General features: G+C 36.4%; 1 protein-coding gene across 1 annotated transcript in view; it reads left to right on the forward strand.

The window, feature by feature from the left end:
- Positions 1-19318, forward strand: part of LOC105481588 (solute carrier family 15 member 5) — a 91655-nt gene that overhangs the window by 46899 nt on the left and 25438 nt on the right. The window contains exons 6-7 of the mRNA XM_011741273.3: positions 9155-9343; positions 16668-16799. Of these exons, the coding sequence (XP_011739575.2) occupies positions 9155-9343; positions 16668-16799 (321 nt within the window). The remainder of the gene's footprint in view (positions 1-9154; positions 9344-16667; positions 16800-19318) is intronic.

Raw genomic sequence — 19318 nt, forward strand, 5'->3', positions numbered from 1 at the left:
AATCTTATACCAATACCTAAAGAATCTTAATATGCCCACTTTTTTAGTATGAAGTTCAGCTTCATTATGAAATCACAAGTGCAACCCTAATGTTTGAATAAATTCTGAATGTCTTTTATTTCATTGTAGACTAATTTGGAAAATTATTACATGGTTCAATAGTAGCATAAATTATAAGAGCTTCAAGACTCTTGTGGACTTGTCTGCAACCACACAGGCAATATTGAAACACACATTATATATCTGAATATAATATCTCCTATGCAACCATTGTGCTTTATCTTGTAAGTACAGATCTGCTAGAGGTTTAAAATGTGTGCATTCTGATAAACTGCACTCTGCTTTGGGTGTGTTATTATCTCATACGAGTTATGAATTTAAAATGGAGTGGATTAAATTTAGGTTGGAATCAAACTTTGCTTTAAATTTTAAGAAAGTTAGTTTTTATTGGCACCCAGAGTCCAGTAGCAAATAAAAAGCAAACATAGATCCTTAAATATCCTAAAATATGCTTTGCGCTAAAATACCTAGGTAACTGAGTGCTACGGTTTGAATGTGTTTGTTCCCTCCAAAATTCATGTTGAAATTTATCCCCAGTACAACAGTATTGGGAGGTGTTGGTTTTGGGAGGTGAGTGAGTCATCAGTGCTCCACTCTCATAAATGGGATTAGGTGCTCTTATAAAAGGGTTTGATAGAGTTCATTCCATTTGCTCTTCTACCTTATGCCATGGGGAAGGTGCCATCTCGGAAGCAGAAAGCAGCACCCCCCAGACAGCCAAGCCTACCAGCACCTTGTCGAATTTTCCAGCTTTTAGAACTGTGAGAAAAGAAATTTCTGTTCTTTATAAATTACTCAGTCTCAGACTTTTTTTTGAATAACACAAGCAAACTAAGACAATAAACTCAATATGTGTGCTTTGCTTGAAATTTTCTGGAGAACTGTCTTTCATTGGAGTTTGCTAGATCAGGCCCGATAGTGTTATATGCTTGAGCAGTGCTTCTCGTAGTTTAATTTGTGTAAGAATCATCTAGCGACCTAGTTTAAAATGCAGATTCTGAGTCAGTGGTTCTGGAGAGAGCCTGAGATTCTCCATGTCTAACAAGCTCCCAGGTGATACCTACACTACTGGTCAAGGAGGACACTTTCAGTATCAAAGACAAAGAAAGTGGCCAAAAGACTGCTCTCTCAAGTTTCATACATGTGTATAGGCAGCAGTGGCCCAGATAAAATGCCACAATTTCTCACTAGGCCAGAATGAAAGTTCGGTAACAGGCAATAAAAGCTGATGACTAAACCAGGGGTTAGCCAATCACTACAGCTCATGGGCCAAATCTGGCCCACCATCTGTTTTTGTATGACGTGCATGGTAAGAATGGTTTACACAGATGAACATTTGCAACTGATTTCATAATAGAAAACACCTTTGAACCCCAGTTAAGTGAAATTGCATCACCCTTCCAAAAGAAATAATTTTAAATTTTATCAATTTTAAAAATCGTAGAAATTTGTTTTCTCTCGTTACATAAGTACCTACTTATCCTCAATTTTGTTGTTTTTCTCAAAAGTCTGAACTATTTATTACTGGCCTTTTACAGAGAAAAAAAATAGTGACCCTTGTCTACACTTTTGCTGACAATGCCACAAACTTTCCTTCATAAAATATAAGCATTTTTACATAGCACAAGTAACAATCAAAAAAAAGTGCATGATAGTTTTAAAATCTAAATTACCTCAAATTAGTTAGGATAAGGGGTGTCTTAAAAGATACCCATGGAATTCAAATTCTAAAAGAAAACCAAAGAAAGCAACTTGAATTACTGTTGAGAAGTCTAGTGCTTTTCTTCCTTCCTTTCTTTCTCTTTCTTTCTTTCCTTCTTTCTTTTCTTTTTCTTTCTTTCTTTTTCTTTTTCTTTCTTTCTTTCTCTCTCTGTTTCTAGCTTTCTTCCTCTTTCTTTCTTTTTTTCTTTTTTAGACAGAGTCTAGCTCTGTAGCTCAGGCTAAAGTGCAGTAGCGTGATCTTGGCTCACTGCAACCTCCACCTCCTTGGTTCAAGCAATTCTTGTGCTTCAGCCTCCCGAGTAGCTGGGATTACAGTTATGTGCCACCACATCCAGCTAATTTTGGTATTTTTAGTAGAGATGTGGTTTTGTCATGTTGCCCAGGCTGGTCTTGAACTCCTGGCCTCAAATAATCCTCCCACCTTGACCTCCCAAAGTGCTGGGATTACAGCTACAAATTGCTGCACCTGGCCAGAAGTCCATTGCTTTTCTGATGCTCATTCTTGTGTTACAATCGCTTTTCCTAAATGGAAAGCTCATCTCTCTTTCCATGCTGTTCTAAAATTTCATGTTATTATACCTTGGTAAAGGTCCTTTTCAACCATTGTACTTTTGACCCAAGTGGGCTCTTTCAATTAGAAAAATTTTATTTAAAAAAAAAAGTTTTCTTTCTCTTCCATTTTCTTTGTATTTCCTTTTCAACTCCTATTGATCAGATGTTGGATCTTCCTAAAATAACTCAATAAGTCTCAATATTTTCTCTTCAAATGTCTATAAATGTGTTTGGTTGATTTTTATTGTTATTGCCTTTTTTGCTTTGTTGTTTCTCTTTTTTTTTTTTTTTTTTTGGAAATTTCTTTGACTTCATCCTGCAAATTTTCTGTGAGTTTTGTATTTCAGCAGTCATATTTGGTTTCTAAGATTTCTTATTATTCTTTTTTCATAGCTACTTATTATTGATTGCATTAACTACAGATTACCCCCACTTCCTGTTTGCGTGTCTCCTTGTTTTTCACATGGGAAGCTTTTCTCAAATGTCTGGTGATCTTTGGATATCTATTCTCATAGACTGTAAAATAATAGTATTACTGAGGATGATATGACTTTGTACATAAGTGAGACTTATGGGGTTTCTCTGTAGAATCATTTGGCAAGGAACCAGTCATATTATTATAAGGATCTCCCCCCAGCTATTATATGCAGCAATCTTTTAATGGAGTTATTCAGCTTATTGAGAGAAGATTTCTTCAGCCTCCTACTTTGAGGCATACTTCCTAGTGCTGAAAGTAATGTGTGGCTGTGTGCAGATACGAATGGAGGATGTCTCATCATTCAAAATCCTAGTTTTTACTCATTTTCCATTTTCAGCCTCAGCCTTCTCTGAATCCAAAGTCATACCTATTTAAATTCTGCAAAGTCATCTCCAGTCTCTTACCAGAGGAGGAGATGGAACATGTACTTACCTTGTTTCATGGGGATAGAAATGGAGACTTGACAATTTCACTGTTCAGTGTGCAGACTTTCAACCAGTCCTTGCAGTTTTCCTTCTGAGTCTTACCCCACCTTCTGAAATACCTGGTGCCTTCAAGTCATGAGCTTCTAAATGATTCCTCAGGGGATTAGGGGGATTAGGGTCATGCTTCTTCAGTCTCTCACTCAGCTGTCAGTTTAGATTGTAGCTCCCTCATTTATTTTTCTAAATCAGTTATCACTTCTCTTTCCAATTTCTACCGTGTTTTCAATTTTTGTCCACCAATGTTTTCTCTTCCTCCGACTTTTTACCTTTTCCAAATTTCTTTGCCATCATTTAATTAGAATCATGAGAAAGAAAAATAAAATTGTGTGGTCAATCAGCCATCTTAACTGGAAGTCCTTAAACTGCTCTAGATATTGAAATGTAGATAAAAATCTTTTTGTAGAATGGGATCTTAAAAGTATTCTAAATCTGCATAATTCTTTCTAACTTTCTTTTCCAGCTTGCAAAGAATTTTCACCATTATGCATTATCCAATACCAAATTTTGTAAGATACTTGAGAATTTTTAAGGTAAAGTGAGTGGTCCACAGTTATATAACTAATAAGAATCATATTCATCCCACTGGTGGAGACTATTTAATTAGAAAAATACTTGGCCATTATCTAGGTCCTAAACCTTGAAGAACATAATTATGTAAAGATTTTTGTCTTTTTTTTTTTTTTTTTTTTTTTGAGACAGTCTCACTCTGTAGCCCAGGCTGGAGTGCAGTGGCACGATCTCGGCTCGCTACAAGCTCCATCTCCCGGGTTTGGGCCATTCTCCTGCCTCAGCCTCCCAAGCAGCTGGGACTACAGGTGCCCGCCACCATGTCAGGCTAATTTTTTTTTTTTGTACTTTTAGTAGAGACAGGGTTTCACCGTGTTAGACAGGATGATCTCAATCTCCTGACCTTGTGATCCACCCACCTCAGCCTCCCAAAGTGCTGGGATTACAGGTGTGAGCCACTGCACCCAGCCTTGTCTTTTTTAAGAATTAAAAAATAAAAAATACTCAAGTGTCTTATTCTCTTGGTGTAAATATTTAAAAATTCATCTAAATTTTGTAAACGAATTGAATAATTTAACATCATTCTAATTGTTTACTGTAATGTCAAAAGCAAAGCCTATGGGACGAATATTAAATTGTGCTTCTATTGTCTGGGATAGTTCAGCTCTTGCACTATTAGGACAAAAAAAAAAAAAAAAGAGCTCAGTAAAATAAGCTGCAAACCTCAGCAACCAGCTCTATTGTAGACTCTATCTTTAGTTTAAACTCCTCAGCAGTGGTTGTTGAAACTTACCCCTCTATCCTCTCAATTTCATTCCCATCTACTCACTCTCACCACGTGACTAGCCTCTCTAAATTGCAAGAATAAGATTATATGGTAAATATGTCCTCAAATTCACTTTTCTATTTGTCAATATTCTCTGCATTCTAATCATTCTATACATTACTTTTCCTTTAAAGAATAACTTTATTCTTTCCTTGCTGGGATTAAACTTGGGCCCCTAATCCTTTTCTCTCTGTCACCTACTTCAGGATGTTTCTATATTATTTTTTTTTCTCATATATCTTTAATTTTTCCCATCTCCATTGACTCCTCTTCCATCTATACAAACATGACTAAGCCTTTCACATCTTATAAAAGAGCTTCCCGTGATCCTGCTAACTTCTTAAGCAATTTGTGTAGCTTTCTCCTTTTCTGCACACCAAACTTCTCAGAAGATCAGATGACACGACTTGCACATACTCACCACCCACTCATGTTCAACCCCTTGCTTTCTGATTTCATCATGGGAGTCCTGTTGAGTGTAAAAAGGTAACTGATAATCCATTCTTCAATAGAGTTGACTTGTCACATGTTTTATTATCTTCTATCTCTTAAAATATTAAATGTGGTCATTTATTTATTTAAGTGTGTGTGTGTGTGGGTGGGTGTCTTACTGTGAACCGGGGCCCTTTTCTTGGTAGTAAAGACTAATAAACAAAACAAACTTAGATCCAATTCTTGTGAATCTTCCAATTAAGTAATTGAAACACATGGTACAAATGAACACTCTAAAAATATTTCATTTCAAATTGTAGTAAGTATAGTGAAAAAATGGATGTTACGGGATCTAATTTAGATTATAAAGTATATATCTAAAAGTCAAAGAGGCATTAGACAGGTAAAAAGCAGGGGACAGTTTCAGACAGAGTGAAGAGCAAATCAAAGTCCCTAAGGTAGAAAATAAAGAGTTCAAGATATTCAAGAAAGACAAAGATTACTGTGGCTGAAACCTGGTCAGACAGTAGAAAGCAGCAGGCAATTAGACTGGAGTAACAAGCACAGGCAAGATCACACGGGCCATGTTAAAAATTATGGATTTCTTCTTAACTGTGTGGATACCCATAGAAGGAATTAAGCTGAAGAGTAATATTCAATTTACATTTACATAAGTTCAACCTGGCTGCCGGGTGCTTAATAGGTTAGGGGTAGACAAGAGTGGAAACAGGAAGACCAGCTAATATGCTACTGCACATCATCTGAGTTAAAAATGAGAATGGCTTGGTTTGGAATGATGGCAGTGGCTATGGATAGAAGCAAACTGATTTATAATACACAGTTGACCCTTGAACAACGCAGGGGTTGGAAGCATCAAGCCCCACACAGTAAAAAAATTACGTGTAACTTTTGACCCCCGGTGAACTTAACTCTAATATCCTACTGTTGATGGAAAGCCATATTAATAACTTAAACAATATATATTTTTGTTATATGTATTACATAGTGTATTCTTTATAATAAAGTCAGCTGCAGAGAAGAAAATGTTATTAAGAAAATCATATAGAAGAGAAAATATATTTACTCTGTATTAAGTGGAAGTGGATCATCACGGAGGTCTTTAACCTCACTGTCTTCACACTGAGTAGGCTGAGGAGGAGGAGCAGCAGGAGAGGTTGGTCTTGCTGTCTCAGAGGTGGCAGAAGTAGAAGAAAACCTGCATATAAGTGTACCTGAGCAGTTCAAACCCATGTTGTTCAAGGGTCAAGTGTATTTTGGAAACAAAATCTACAAAACTTAATGATGTATTTGGAGGTAGGGGGAAGAGAGGGGACCACAGATGAGAAAGAGATCAGAAGAGTGAAGGAGAAGAATTAGAGAGAAAGATTGAAAGTTCTACTTTGTATATCCTCCTCCTTGAAACCTTTTCTTACACATGACCTATCTTTCTGACCTTGCTTTCAGCCGTTTTACTTCATTGTCTTGCTCCAAATGCAAACATGTTTGAAGGTACTGCTTAGATATTCTCTACTGTCCCTCCCCAGTCCTCTTTCAGTTTCACCTGGTCCTAAACTCCGACTCTAATCCGATGACTCATTAGTTTTTCTCTCTTGATTCACCCAATTTTCTGGGCTATGACACATTTTCAATTGTTTTCTGATCGTTTCTCTTTAGATGACCCCTTTGTACCTCCAACTCAATTCAAAATTAAATTCATGTTTTTCCCATATCTACTATGGTTCTTGCTTATATTACCACTACCATCTTTCCGGTCACCTGGATTCATATTCATCACTAACTTCTGCTTCCTCCTTGCTCTTTGCTTCAGTTGCTATGGTTTTATCAGTGCACTCTATTGCATTTTATGTTTCTACCTTCCTTATATTTTCCTGAAGTGGAAGCCCTGATTGTAACTTAAGCCCCCATTATACTTTACCGGATTATTTTTATCACTTCTATCTTCCTACCTCCAATATCTTTCCTATTCTATGAACCAGCACATGACCTTTAGAGTAATCATCCTAAATAACAATTGTAATCATTTCACTTGTGTCTAAAATCTTCAATGATTCTATTATCTTCATTCTCTTATCTTCAGAGTAATTTTCAAATTTCTTAAAAGTGTATTAAATGCTTCTTATGATCTGACCCCAATCTATTGTCTACCTTGATTCCCAAATAACTTGAGCATCTCGTCATCCTGAAAATCTGTCTGATGCTCTCGCAACACTGTCCCCTTGCTCATGCCACGTGTACTGCCTTCACCTTTTCATGCTGAAACCCTTCTTTCTTAAAAGCATAAAATGATGTCTCTCACTTCTCCACCTAGCAATAAGTTCTTCTCTTGATGCTCCCCAATAGCATATGAGTCTGCAATGGAAGGGACCTTTTTCATGTTTTATCCCCCACGGTGCTGAGCATACTATCTTGCATGTCACAGGAACAGAGCAAATATTAAATTGAATTGACATATTAGCACGCTTTCTGATGAGTTTGTAATGTGTGCAATAATCTTGATAAATGTGATTATATAATGAATTTGGCCTTAACGTCAGGTAATATGTGAAATGCATATTTTTTATGTGAGCTGTTTACAGAACCAAAATCTCTACTCTACAATGAATAAGCCTTTATAGGCCTTAATTTAAAAGAGTAATAAGTTAAAAATTCCTCAAATTTTTGAACTGAAGTTTATTGAGGTTTCCTCCTTTTTTACACCTTTGATTTCTTAGGGACCCTGGAAAGAACAGTCTTTATGAATATATTTAAATTCTGAGATATAATAAAAAAAATTACCTACCAGTTTCTCTATCAACCAAAACAAACACTAAGCTATTTAAACATTAGATTGATTTTTCTGAATTGAAAGCTTTGCCTTATCTAAAATTTTATGCAAGTTAGCAAAATGTGACTATCTGTAAATTTCAAATAAATTCCATCAAGTTAAAGTTTGCCTCCACTCTAACGACAGGACTAAGTCCAGTAATATGAATGCTAAATGGAGAAATGGAATGGTTAGAGTAGATATAGACTCTGTAACAAATTCCCTACTCAATTTCAACAAAAAACTTCTAGATAATTCCTTAAAAGTAAAAGGAAGAGAAGAGTTTGACCACTATAATTGTTTGCATTTACACTCTTCACTTAGCTAATTTACCTCTTTAAGAATTTTTTTCTAAACAAAAGTTTCTAGTCCATAATTCTCTAATAGCTGTTTTACCTTCTCTGTGAAAATTAGAGAAATGACAGAAAACTGAGGATCAATAATACCTTAAGTTTATGTCAAAAACATGTTTAAAATAATAATTAAAACTATATATAAAGGTAATTTTATATTTGAACTTCCTCCAAATCATTTTTGACTCATATCTTTTTTATGAAGGTTATCTAGGATGATATCTCTTATCTGGGAATAAAGGTTTTGAAACATTGCTTTATCTTCAATAATAATTGCTACTAATTCAAGGGATCTGTATCTGCAGATTCAACCAACCTTGAATAAAAAATAGATGGTTGCATCTGTATTGAACATGTATGGACTTTTTTTCTTGTCATTATTCCCTAAACAGTATAGTGTAACAACTATTTACATACTATTTGCATTGTATTAGGGATTATAAGTAACCTAGAAATGATTTAAAGAATAGGGGAAGAGGAGCATAGGTTATGTGCAAATAAATACAAAGCTGTTTTATATAATGGACTTGAGCAGCAGGAATTTTGGTGTCTTTGGGGTCTTGGAACCAATCCCCAGCAGGTATCAGTTGTCTTACTTAAATGTCACAAGCACCCTACAAAGTAAGCATCATTAACCCCACCTTAGAGTTGAGAAAGTGATAATGAGGTTACATTACTGACCTGAGGTCCTATAAGCCGGAAGTCAGGGAATAGGAAGTCAACTCAGTCCTTTCTGAGGCCAGAGCCTAAGCACTGGATGGCCGGACAGCACAGTTCACTGGAGTCTGGATATCCCAAGGGCAAACAAATGTTGAAGAAACATCTAATGTCAATGGGTAAGAAATGTTACGGCCTATTACATGAATCTCTAGCTCTTCCTTTAACTTTTTTTTCTTTTGCATTCTTTTCCTTCAGTTGCTGGAAATCTTTTTGCTGCATTGTCTGTGATGATAGCTGGCTTCTTTGAAATGCACAGAAAACATTTCCCTCCAGTGGAGCAGACCCTTTCAGGAAAAGTTCTCACTGTTTCCTCCATGCCCTGTTTCTACCTGATTCTTCAGTATGTTTTACTTGGAGTGGCGGAAACACTGGTAAACCCAGCTCGTGAGTAAACACTTTTTCAACTACTGTTAGAATGCACTGAACCTTTACACAGAACACATCACCTCAACCAGAACAATTAAAGTGGTAGATCATCTATTCACCCCCTAGAGAGTTCCCACAACACTTCAAGCAAATTTATCTATTACTTTCATTTTCACAAACATTTCATTTCTCCTCATTCCTCTACCATGCACAGAATAATTATCAATTCTGCCTGGATGCAGATGGAACAAAAGATTTTTAACCTGGTTAAAGGCAATAACCATTTTGTCAGACACACCACAGGAGGAAAACCTCTGCTAAAAGCCAGAAGACAACTCCAGAACACTAAGATGAAAACTCTCTTCTCTTCTCCCTTCCCTCTTCTCACCTCCCCCATTCTCACTCATAGATAAACTCACAGGCCGGGCCCGGTGGCTCATACCTGTAATCCCAGCACTTTGGGAGGCCGAGGCGGGTGGATCACGAAGTCAAGAGATTGAGACCATCCTGGCCAACATGGTGAAACCCCATCTCTACAAAGAATACAAAAAATTAGCCGGGCGTGGTGGCAGGCGCCTGTAGTCCCAGCTACTCGGGAGGCTGAGGCAGGAGAATCACTTGAACCCGGGAGGCGGAGGTTGCAATGAGCCGAGATTGCGCCACTGCACTCTAGCCTGGCGACAGAGTGAGACTCCGTCTCAAAAAAAAAAAAACAACTCACATATATACCCCTCCAAAAATGACACTTAATGTTCTTTGAGAGTATATAAACATGCAAATGAAATGAAAATTTAAGCCAATTTTCCAGATAACTTGATGTCTTTGAATTAAATTACACTAGATTAAATGAGATCACTAATGTTTCATAAGACAGGTTCAAAATAAGTTTATTAAATATCAAGGGTTTCTGAATTATCTAGATTGCTTATATTAATTAAACTAGCCACTTTACAATTTATCACAGTATTTCAGTGACTTCTTGCAATACAGTAATGTGTGTGTACATATATTTATCAGTGTAATTGATTACATCTGTTTCTATCCTCCTTAAATTTTCATGTAGTAGGAGTCCTGATGGTAACTCAAGCCCCCATTATCCTTTATGGATAATATTTTTATAACTTCTAACTATCTTCTGACTTCCAATATCTCTCCCATTCTATCAACCAGCACATGGATTTTAGAGTAATCATCCTAAATAACACTTCTAACCATTCCATCTGTGTCTACAATGTTCAATGATTCTACTATCTTCAAAGTTGTTTCCAAACTCCTTAAAGATAAATATTTAATAAATATGTATTTATACACATACATACTTACGATACCAAGGCAATTCATTAAACAATGAAAATAAAATTAAGTTGGAGTATATTCATATATATGTGTGTCTCAGACTTCTTTTTATAATTTTATATCATTTCATTCCATATATTTTGCATACATAAATTACTTTATGTGATTTTATACTGGGGACCTCACTGTTCAACATTGCAAGGAAGACAAAAGAAGTGTAAAGCAATGCTACTACACAAAAATTTGTGATGTTCTCTGATGTTATTCCCAAAATTGTGTTGGAAGTAGTCAGCCACAATTTTCTGGGCTGGATTAGAGTAAATAATGAGTAAAGGTAATTAGTGACTATGTGGAGGAAATTGTTAGCCAGCTTAGCAATAGTGGTCCAACCTACAGAAGCCAGAGAGGTACAGAAAAACCAATGACTGTGAAAAAGGCAGATCATGTACTATACATCACTTACTCCACCACTCCTTGATTTACTCTGCAGGAAATCAGGTCTAACTGAAGTCTAGGTCACTTGACTCATCTGCTGTTGGGGTCATGGGCCAGGGACTGAAAGAATCTGATCTGCTATCTAGCTTTTCCATTACTGCCTACATAAACTTGGGAACTCATTTAACCTCCAATCCTCATTTTTCTGATATTCAAAATAGAAATAATTTTATTCTTCTTTATATCACAGCATTGATAGGGTAAGAATCAATGGGAATGAGAGACTACTCCTTGAAAATCAGATGACGTAAAATATGAAAGGGTATTTCGAACTATAAAATCAAGTATTACCCTTCTGGGAGACAGTACAGCATAGAGGTTAGGCGCTATGGTCTTAAAGTCAGACAGACCTGAATTCAAACCCAGTTCTGTCACTGACTAACTCTGTTTGGGAAAATCATTCCTCATTTCTGGGCTTTTCTCATCATCTATAAAACAGGGAGTGGTTCAAAGGACTAAGTGGAAGATTTTATGTAAAGCAAAAACCATAGTGCCCTGTGTATAGACAGCATTCAATAATTAGCAGTTATAATGTGTTGTTATCATTACTAAAAGTAATGGCAAAAACCACAATTACTTTTTCACGGACCTAATATTATTATCATGTTTCACATGAATTAATAGTGTCAGACTTAGAACAGAAGTACAGGTGTCCTGTTCCCAGCTCTTTCTGCCATAAACTACCTGGCAGCGTAAGCAGAACTGTCTCTCACTTGAGTCATCCTAGATCCGTCTCTTTCCTCTCACCTCTCCTCTCCAATCCAATAGCAAGTCCTCGTTTTTACTCTGAAATAGAACTTAAATCTGGCCACATCTCACTATCCCCTTTGTTCTCCTCCTGGCCTACAACACCATCATCTCCAGCCCCAATTTGACCAGAGCCTCTGAACTTTTCTCCCTGTTCCTCTCCTGCCCCGTGAGTCCATTCTCTTCAAAACAGCTGTGGTGTTCTTAAAACATAGGTTCTGTTGTTTCCCTGCTTGAAATTCCACAGTAGGGTTTTAGAGAGAAATTATTCACAATGGTGAATAATGTTCCACACTATTTGGTCTCCGCGGGTTGTTCCATCTACATATGGTTACATTCTGTCCCTTGACCACATCCCAGAAATGTGTGTGTTTCTAAGTTGCCAGATTTCTGTCTACCCCAAGGACTTTCTACTTTCTTTTTCCTTTATTGACAATTCCCTTTCCTCTGTTTTCGAATGACTGGCTTCTTCTCATTATTGAGCTTTCTCAAAGGTCATCTCTTTGGAGGGGCTTCTTTGACCATTCCATCACTTTCCATGTAATTACCCTGGTTTTTTTAAATAGCTCTTTTCATAATCTGAAGTTACTTTATTTATATTTGTATTGCCTGCCTCTCACTGTAAGAATATACACTCCTGATGTCAATGTATGTTTCTCCTTCCGAAAAAGTGCATATACAAAATAGGTGATCAATAAATACATTTTGTTTGAAGAAACAAATCAATGAAGTCTATGGCTATTTCTATATGGTACAATTAAAATACATTATTCAAAATTTTGACAATGTCCTACATTGATGGCATTGAGCAAGGAAACACAGTGAATTACTCCATAAATGACAGTAGACATAGTCTGCCCTACTAAGACATGTTATACATTGGAGATGAGCTAGAAAAAAAAAAGCAGTAGAAAACATTTCAAATTATGTTTTAATTGTAGTAGTGCACACCTCATCTGTCTCATACCCTGTGTTTGTTTATTCAAAAAATACCGTGTAGGTGTCTACAATGTGCCTAATACTGCTCTCGAAGCTTTAGACACATCAGTTAAAAAAAAAAAAGACAAAAATTTCTGCCATTGTAGAGCTTACAGCATTTCTGTGGTCGAGTAGTAGAGAGTAAGTTGGGAAGAATAGAAGGCTCTAATCAGAGAAGAGTGCACAAAATTGTGATTATGGAGTAGGTACAGTTATTGATCCAAGACATGGCTTTGCAGGCCAGTCTCTGTTACAGTTACTCAACTGTGTCATTGTGGTACAAAAGCAGCCATAGACAACATATAATAAATGAGTGTGGCTGTGTTCCAATAAAACTTTATTAAAATAGGTGACAAGCTGAATATTACCTGACCATAGTTGGCCAACCACTGGCTGAGGTCATGACCTTGGGTATGAGTGGAGTGGAAGTTAAGGTAGATTGGAGATCAAGGACATTGGAGGTCAAGGAACTGGACAACCAAGATTGAAAGGATGGAAGGTGGGAAGGATGATCTATATGTATAGTAAAATTGCCAAGCATTAAGGCAGGAGTAGTACCAGAGAGTATGACAATGAGAGAGGAACTGACAACTTTGAGAAAAAGAGGAAAATATCCTATAGATTGGCAGATGACAGCATGAAAGAAAAGTAGATGATATAATCTGATAATATAAGGTTCAAAGCTGAAGTATTTTTAGAGTTAAGGGAGATATAACGGTCTAAAAATGGCAACAGGATAAAGTTCCGTTTTCTGGGACTATGGTACTTCTTCTCCACATGTTCAAAATAACTTTTCACCAAACAAAATAAACACGTTTCAACTGCTTAAGAACAACTAGAGTAAAATAAATTTCCAGCAATAAGTCCCCAGCACCAGGTGCCATTAGGAAAGTGGTTATGGCCCTACATTTTGAAGATTCTGCATATGCTGTGATGTGGCATCTTTGCAAGCACTAACCGGCTACTACCTAGAGGCACGTTTTTAGCACTCATTGGCAAGAAGACCAGCTTTCACATACACATTGAATTTTTTTATTGTGTTTTCATAGTAAAATGAGAACTTTAGTGACAGACTTGTTGATATTATCTACATTGTAATGGGCTAAAAGGAGTATCTCGGAGTCTAAAAAAAAAAATCAAATTGATGATCACTAAAGTTTCAAAAGATCAGAACATGCAAGTAGATGCCTAAAAATGAAGATTCGAGGACTTGAAAAGCTAAGTCCTATAAAAGGGAACTGGAGGCTTTCAAAAACAACTAAAATGACACCAAAGAGAGATTAACCAGCAGGCAGAGAGCTGGCAAAGTGTGTTCATGAATTATATACCATACCAGAAGTTCTAGCAAGAGAAAAGCATAGGATTAATAATTAACTAGCAAGGTAATAACGGGCTTGTATGTTCTGCTTTTTCTTAGTGAAAGAAATAGGCCTATTTACTCTTTCTGCTCATTACTTGTCTCCTTGTACTTATGGAAAGGAAAGTTTACAAGCCAAAACCTTTTTATAACTGTGAATCATTTATTCCCAAAGCCTATTCAGACTTCCTCTTGTACTCCTATTTGGACCTTTCTGAAAATACTCCAAAGCTTCTGCTGGTGATTGGTACTACACAAAGAGCTGTGTTACCTTGCCACCAATATTTGAAGCCCTTCTCCACAGTATTTTACCTATCACCATTATTATCTTCATCTCCAATCAGCATCTGTGGGAAAAGTGCACATTTAGCACTGCCCTTTGTAGTAAATCATGTGCTGTTTCTGCTGCAGAGTTTAAAGTCCAGGAAAGATTAAACTGATGCCTTTTCCCACCTATCAGTTCCAGCACTCACCAGTTTCCTGAAGCACAAAGCGGGACTCCTTTAAATGTTGATGGGATAAATAAATCAAAACATAGGGAGGACACACGGAAAGTAAAACAGAAATTTTACATTGATGAAGGAAGAAGCATTAATACATTTACATCATGTGTTAGTAAGATCATGGAAAAGTTCTGGTAAATGCAGAGTTTTGCTGTGGCAAAGTATTAAAAACAAAAAACACAGGGGTAAGTATTCCAGAGAGGAGCGGGAGGAGATAATAAGATCTCTTACTTCTCATAGAGAAGGAAACTAAAGGTTTAGTGTTTACAGTACAGTCATGCAACATGTAACAACATTTTGATCAATGATGGATCAGGTGTATGACAGCGGTTTCATAAGATATAATATCATATTTTACTGTACTATTTCTGTGTTTAGATATGTTAAGATTCACAAATACTTACCATTGTCCTCTAATTGCCAACAGTATTCAGTACAGTCACATGCTGTACAGATTCATTGCCTAGGAGTGATAGGCTACCCATATAGCACAGGTGTGTAGTAGGCTACACCACATAGGTTTGTGTAAGTACACTCGACGATGTTTGCACAACAAAATCACCTAATGACACATTTCTCTGGACATATCTCCATTATTAAGCCACACATGACTGCACATCTGTTTTCTATCATCACTTTTCTTTTTAAAATGAGCTGTAATATTTATTTATGATTTCATTGTGGAAAGATTTGCAAAGCACAAAAGAGTAAGAGGAATATTAGAAATCCAGTAATTCAACCACTCAAAGCTAAGACTGTTAATATTATTTGGTGTATTTCCTTACAAATTTTTTGGCACACATCATATTAGAGATTAGTATAATAAACTCTCCTATATCCATCTTCTAGAATCAATAATTTTCAACTCATAGCCAAAACTTGTTTCATCTCTACTCTCATTCACATCTTTTTTCCTTCTTGTTGTATAATTTTGAAGGAATCCCAAATATCGTATTATAATAAACATCAAATATTTTAAGACATATCCCTAAGATTGTCATGCATTTTAATATATTATGTTTATATGGCATGTACAAAACCTCATATACTTATTTTCATCTATTTGATTTCAAAAGAAAGCTATTTTTTCAATTGAAAATTAAAAAAATTTTTTTCGTGGTTTTTTTAACCTCTTGTTACCATCATTACTGGCACCCAAAAAAATGACTTGGGAAGGAAAGATAACCACTTTGGAGATCTAATGCTTAAGCTATTGTCTCTCTCTCTCTGAGAACCTCTCCTGAAGTGAGATAATGCATATTAATGGCTTTGTAGAGTAGGAGCTACTTAGTTTGATAAGATTAATACTGTCAAAAATGCCTAACCCTTATTCAGGACCTACAAGTCAGCATTGGACTAAGCACTTTACATGTAGTATTACAGGTCAGTGTCCCAGCACCTCTGCAAGTGAATAATGATATTATTCCCATTTCATAGAGGAGGACATTGAGGCTTGGAAAGTTTAAGTCACTTACCTAAAATCACAGAGATAGTAGATGGCTGACATGGTATTTTAATACTATCTTGTCCAACTCCAGAGCCCATGCTCTTAACCTTGAAGCAAATTTTATACAAGTTTTCTATAAGGAACCTAATGAATTACACAGAATCACAGAATTGATAGATTGTCATATTATCTAACAGAGGCCACACCTCAATCCAAAATTTATCAGAAATATTCAATTTGGAGTGAAATTAGGGGGAATACATTAGGACACTCAACTACTAAGTAATCAAATTCTCCTTGTAGCTGGGTCAAGGTATATTTTGTCATATTTTATTCCTTGAAGACATCTGTAAATTGTATCACAGTATATCTTACTATAATAACCTTAACAAAGTCCAACCCAAATTTTTACTGTATCAGTAAATTTTCTTTGATATATGATCAACATCAATTTGAACAGTCTCTATGAAAGAGTTTTCAGGAGGAAGTTCTAAATTCTGATCTCTCTTTTTCTCTCAGTCTCTGTAATATCATACAGATTTGTTCCAAGCACCGTCAGAGGAACCTCCATGAATTTTCTGACACTGTTCAATGGATTTGGCTGTTTCACAGGCGCACTGCTGGTGGAGTTGGTATATCTCATCTCAGAAGGTAAAAATAGGTTCGTGGCATGCTTATATACATTGAGTTGATGACTAGGGAACGGGGAGACCAAACCTTAAGAGAGGGGCTTTGCCAGTGCAGTCTTTTTTTAATTGATCCACTTTTGCAATTAAGATAGAATTAAGATAGGAAATACACTCTTGCTGTATTCATTAATTTCTGGGAATTGTTTTTCTTTTGATAGGAGGAGGTAATTACAGAATGTCATGCTGTCCTTAGTGTATTTTAAAACAAACTGGTTATTATATTCTTATTAGATCTTTCAATGAGGCCATATGCAATAATACCTCACAGCTGGCATAGACAGTCTTCAGAAAAAGTAAGACCTGTGTAAATATAGGGGATAGGGTACCTGAATGATCTTTTTTTTTTCTCATGATTTGCCACAATTCTTGTCTATGCAATCAAAGAGAAATTGTGAATTGAATAATAAATGATATTTTAAAATTTTCCCAGTAGAGATTTTGGTCAGGAGAAACAACTAATCTGAAAAATTCAAACATTATTTGAAACATTAAAGTATCTACTAAAGCAAATATTTGATTAAAGCAAATTTTAAAGAACTACTCTTTGGTTGCATGTGTTGAAAAAATAACAGCCAGACAGGATGACAATAATGATCAGCCATCACAGTGAAATGACTTTGGCTGTATTTTAAATCCGGACTTTTGAAATTTTGTTCTAAAATGTTAATATAGCTTTAATTTAATTTTAATGTATGTTTGCTTATTTTGTGGAAATGATCACAAATGTATTCTCTATTTTCAAAAATACTTATAGTTGTGCACTGAAAATGATGTAAAGAAAGTGTTAGTTTCTATTCTCTTATAACAAACAAATCTAATTTACCTGCTTTCAAACCATGGAAAAAATCAACTTCTATGAATGAGACACTCCTTTTAACACTAAATCTCCATTCAAAAAATATTTATCAAGGACCCGCTCTGTTCCAGGCACCATATTGGGCACTGGTGATACCATGGCAAGCAAAATAAACACTTGCTAAGCCCTCAGGAAATTTCCAGGGGTACAAGTAAGAATGAAATTAAAAGTGAGAAAGTCAATGATAGATATAATAGCAGAGTTCTTGGGGAGAAACCTACTAATCCTTGATTGATGACTGACAAGGTCAAACTCTGCCCTTTCCTCAGTTATCTGAGAAAATTAAGATGAACTGTGTGTTGAGTATTTACTACGTACTAGGTCGTGTGCTATATGGAATTGTGTGAGATATGGTCCAGTTCTCAAAGAACTCAAATTCAAACTGCGATAGCTAACTGTGTGAACGGCGGCAAGTTGCTGACTTTTCTAGTACTCAGATTCTTTGTACATAAGCTAGAGACAAAGCACTGACATTAAGATTTTGTAAGATAATCTTGCAAACTCTTAACATATATTCACACCTGAAACATTTTCAGTGTTGAATGTGTTTCCTTTCTTTACGTTACTCAGTGAAGATATTTCCAAAAATTTGCTAAAACAAAATTTCTAGAATCAAATCACATTTGACATATACATGAAGAACTGCAAAGTCAAATATTACTACTAGTTTATCTTTTATATAAATTTCAATGTTTCATATGCATGCTTAAGCAACTTACCCAGAGTTAGACCAAACATCCTTGGCTAAGTTCTCTCCAAGGCTACCTTCACTTTTTTTTTTTTTTTTTTTTTTTTTTTTGACATAAAGAGTCTCACTCCAGAGGCTGGAGTGCAGTGGCACGATCTTGGCTCACTGCAACCTCCACCTCCCAAGTTCAAGCAATTCTTCTGCCTCAGCTTCCTGAGTAGCTGGGACTACAGGCGCCCGCCACCACACCCAGCTAAGAGTAGAGATGGGGTTTCACCATATTGGCCAGGATGGTCTCGATCTCTTGACCTCGTGATCTGCCCGCCTCGGCCTCCCAAAGTGCTGGAATTACAGGTGTGAGCCACCACCCTTGGCCACTACCCTCACTTTAGATACTAGCCACAAGTTTGGAGATTCCTAGGGCTGTCATCACCTCTGACAAGCTGTCTATAAATGTGGGGATCCCCACAGACTCCCTCAGTATGATAATTTGCTAGAATGATTCATAGAAGTTAGAAAAGGACAATACTTACAATTACAGTTTATTATGGCAAAAGAATACGAATCAGAATGAGCTAAAGAGAGAGGCACATGGAACAAGGTCTGGGAGGGTTCCAAAAGTGGAGCTTCCTTCATCCTCAGGTATGCACTACCTGCATCAATATAAGAATAATGCCAACTAGGTGAGCTCACCTGAGCTTCAGTGCCCAGCGTTTCTATTGAGACTTTATCACATAGGCACAATTGATTGAATCACTGTGAGCTCAATCTCCATCTTCCTTCTGCTCCCCAGAAGTTGGGCTGGTATATGTGGCTCAAAGCTCGAAGTCTGATTACGTGGTTGGTCTTCCTGGCTGCCCACTCTCCATTCCGGGTCATCTGATTAGCATAAATTATCTATGGGCCCTCTCCATTCTGAGTTGCCTCATTAGCATAA

Source organism: Macaca nemestrina, chromosome 10 (genome assembly GCF_043159975.1).
Source record: "Macaca nemestrina isolate mMacNem1 chromosome 10, mMacNem.hap1, whole genome shotgun sequence".
NCBI classification, from domain to species: Eukaryota; Metazoa; Chordata; class Mammalia; order Primates; family Cercopithecidae; genus Macaca; species Macaca nemestrina.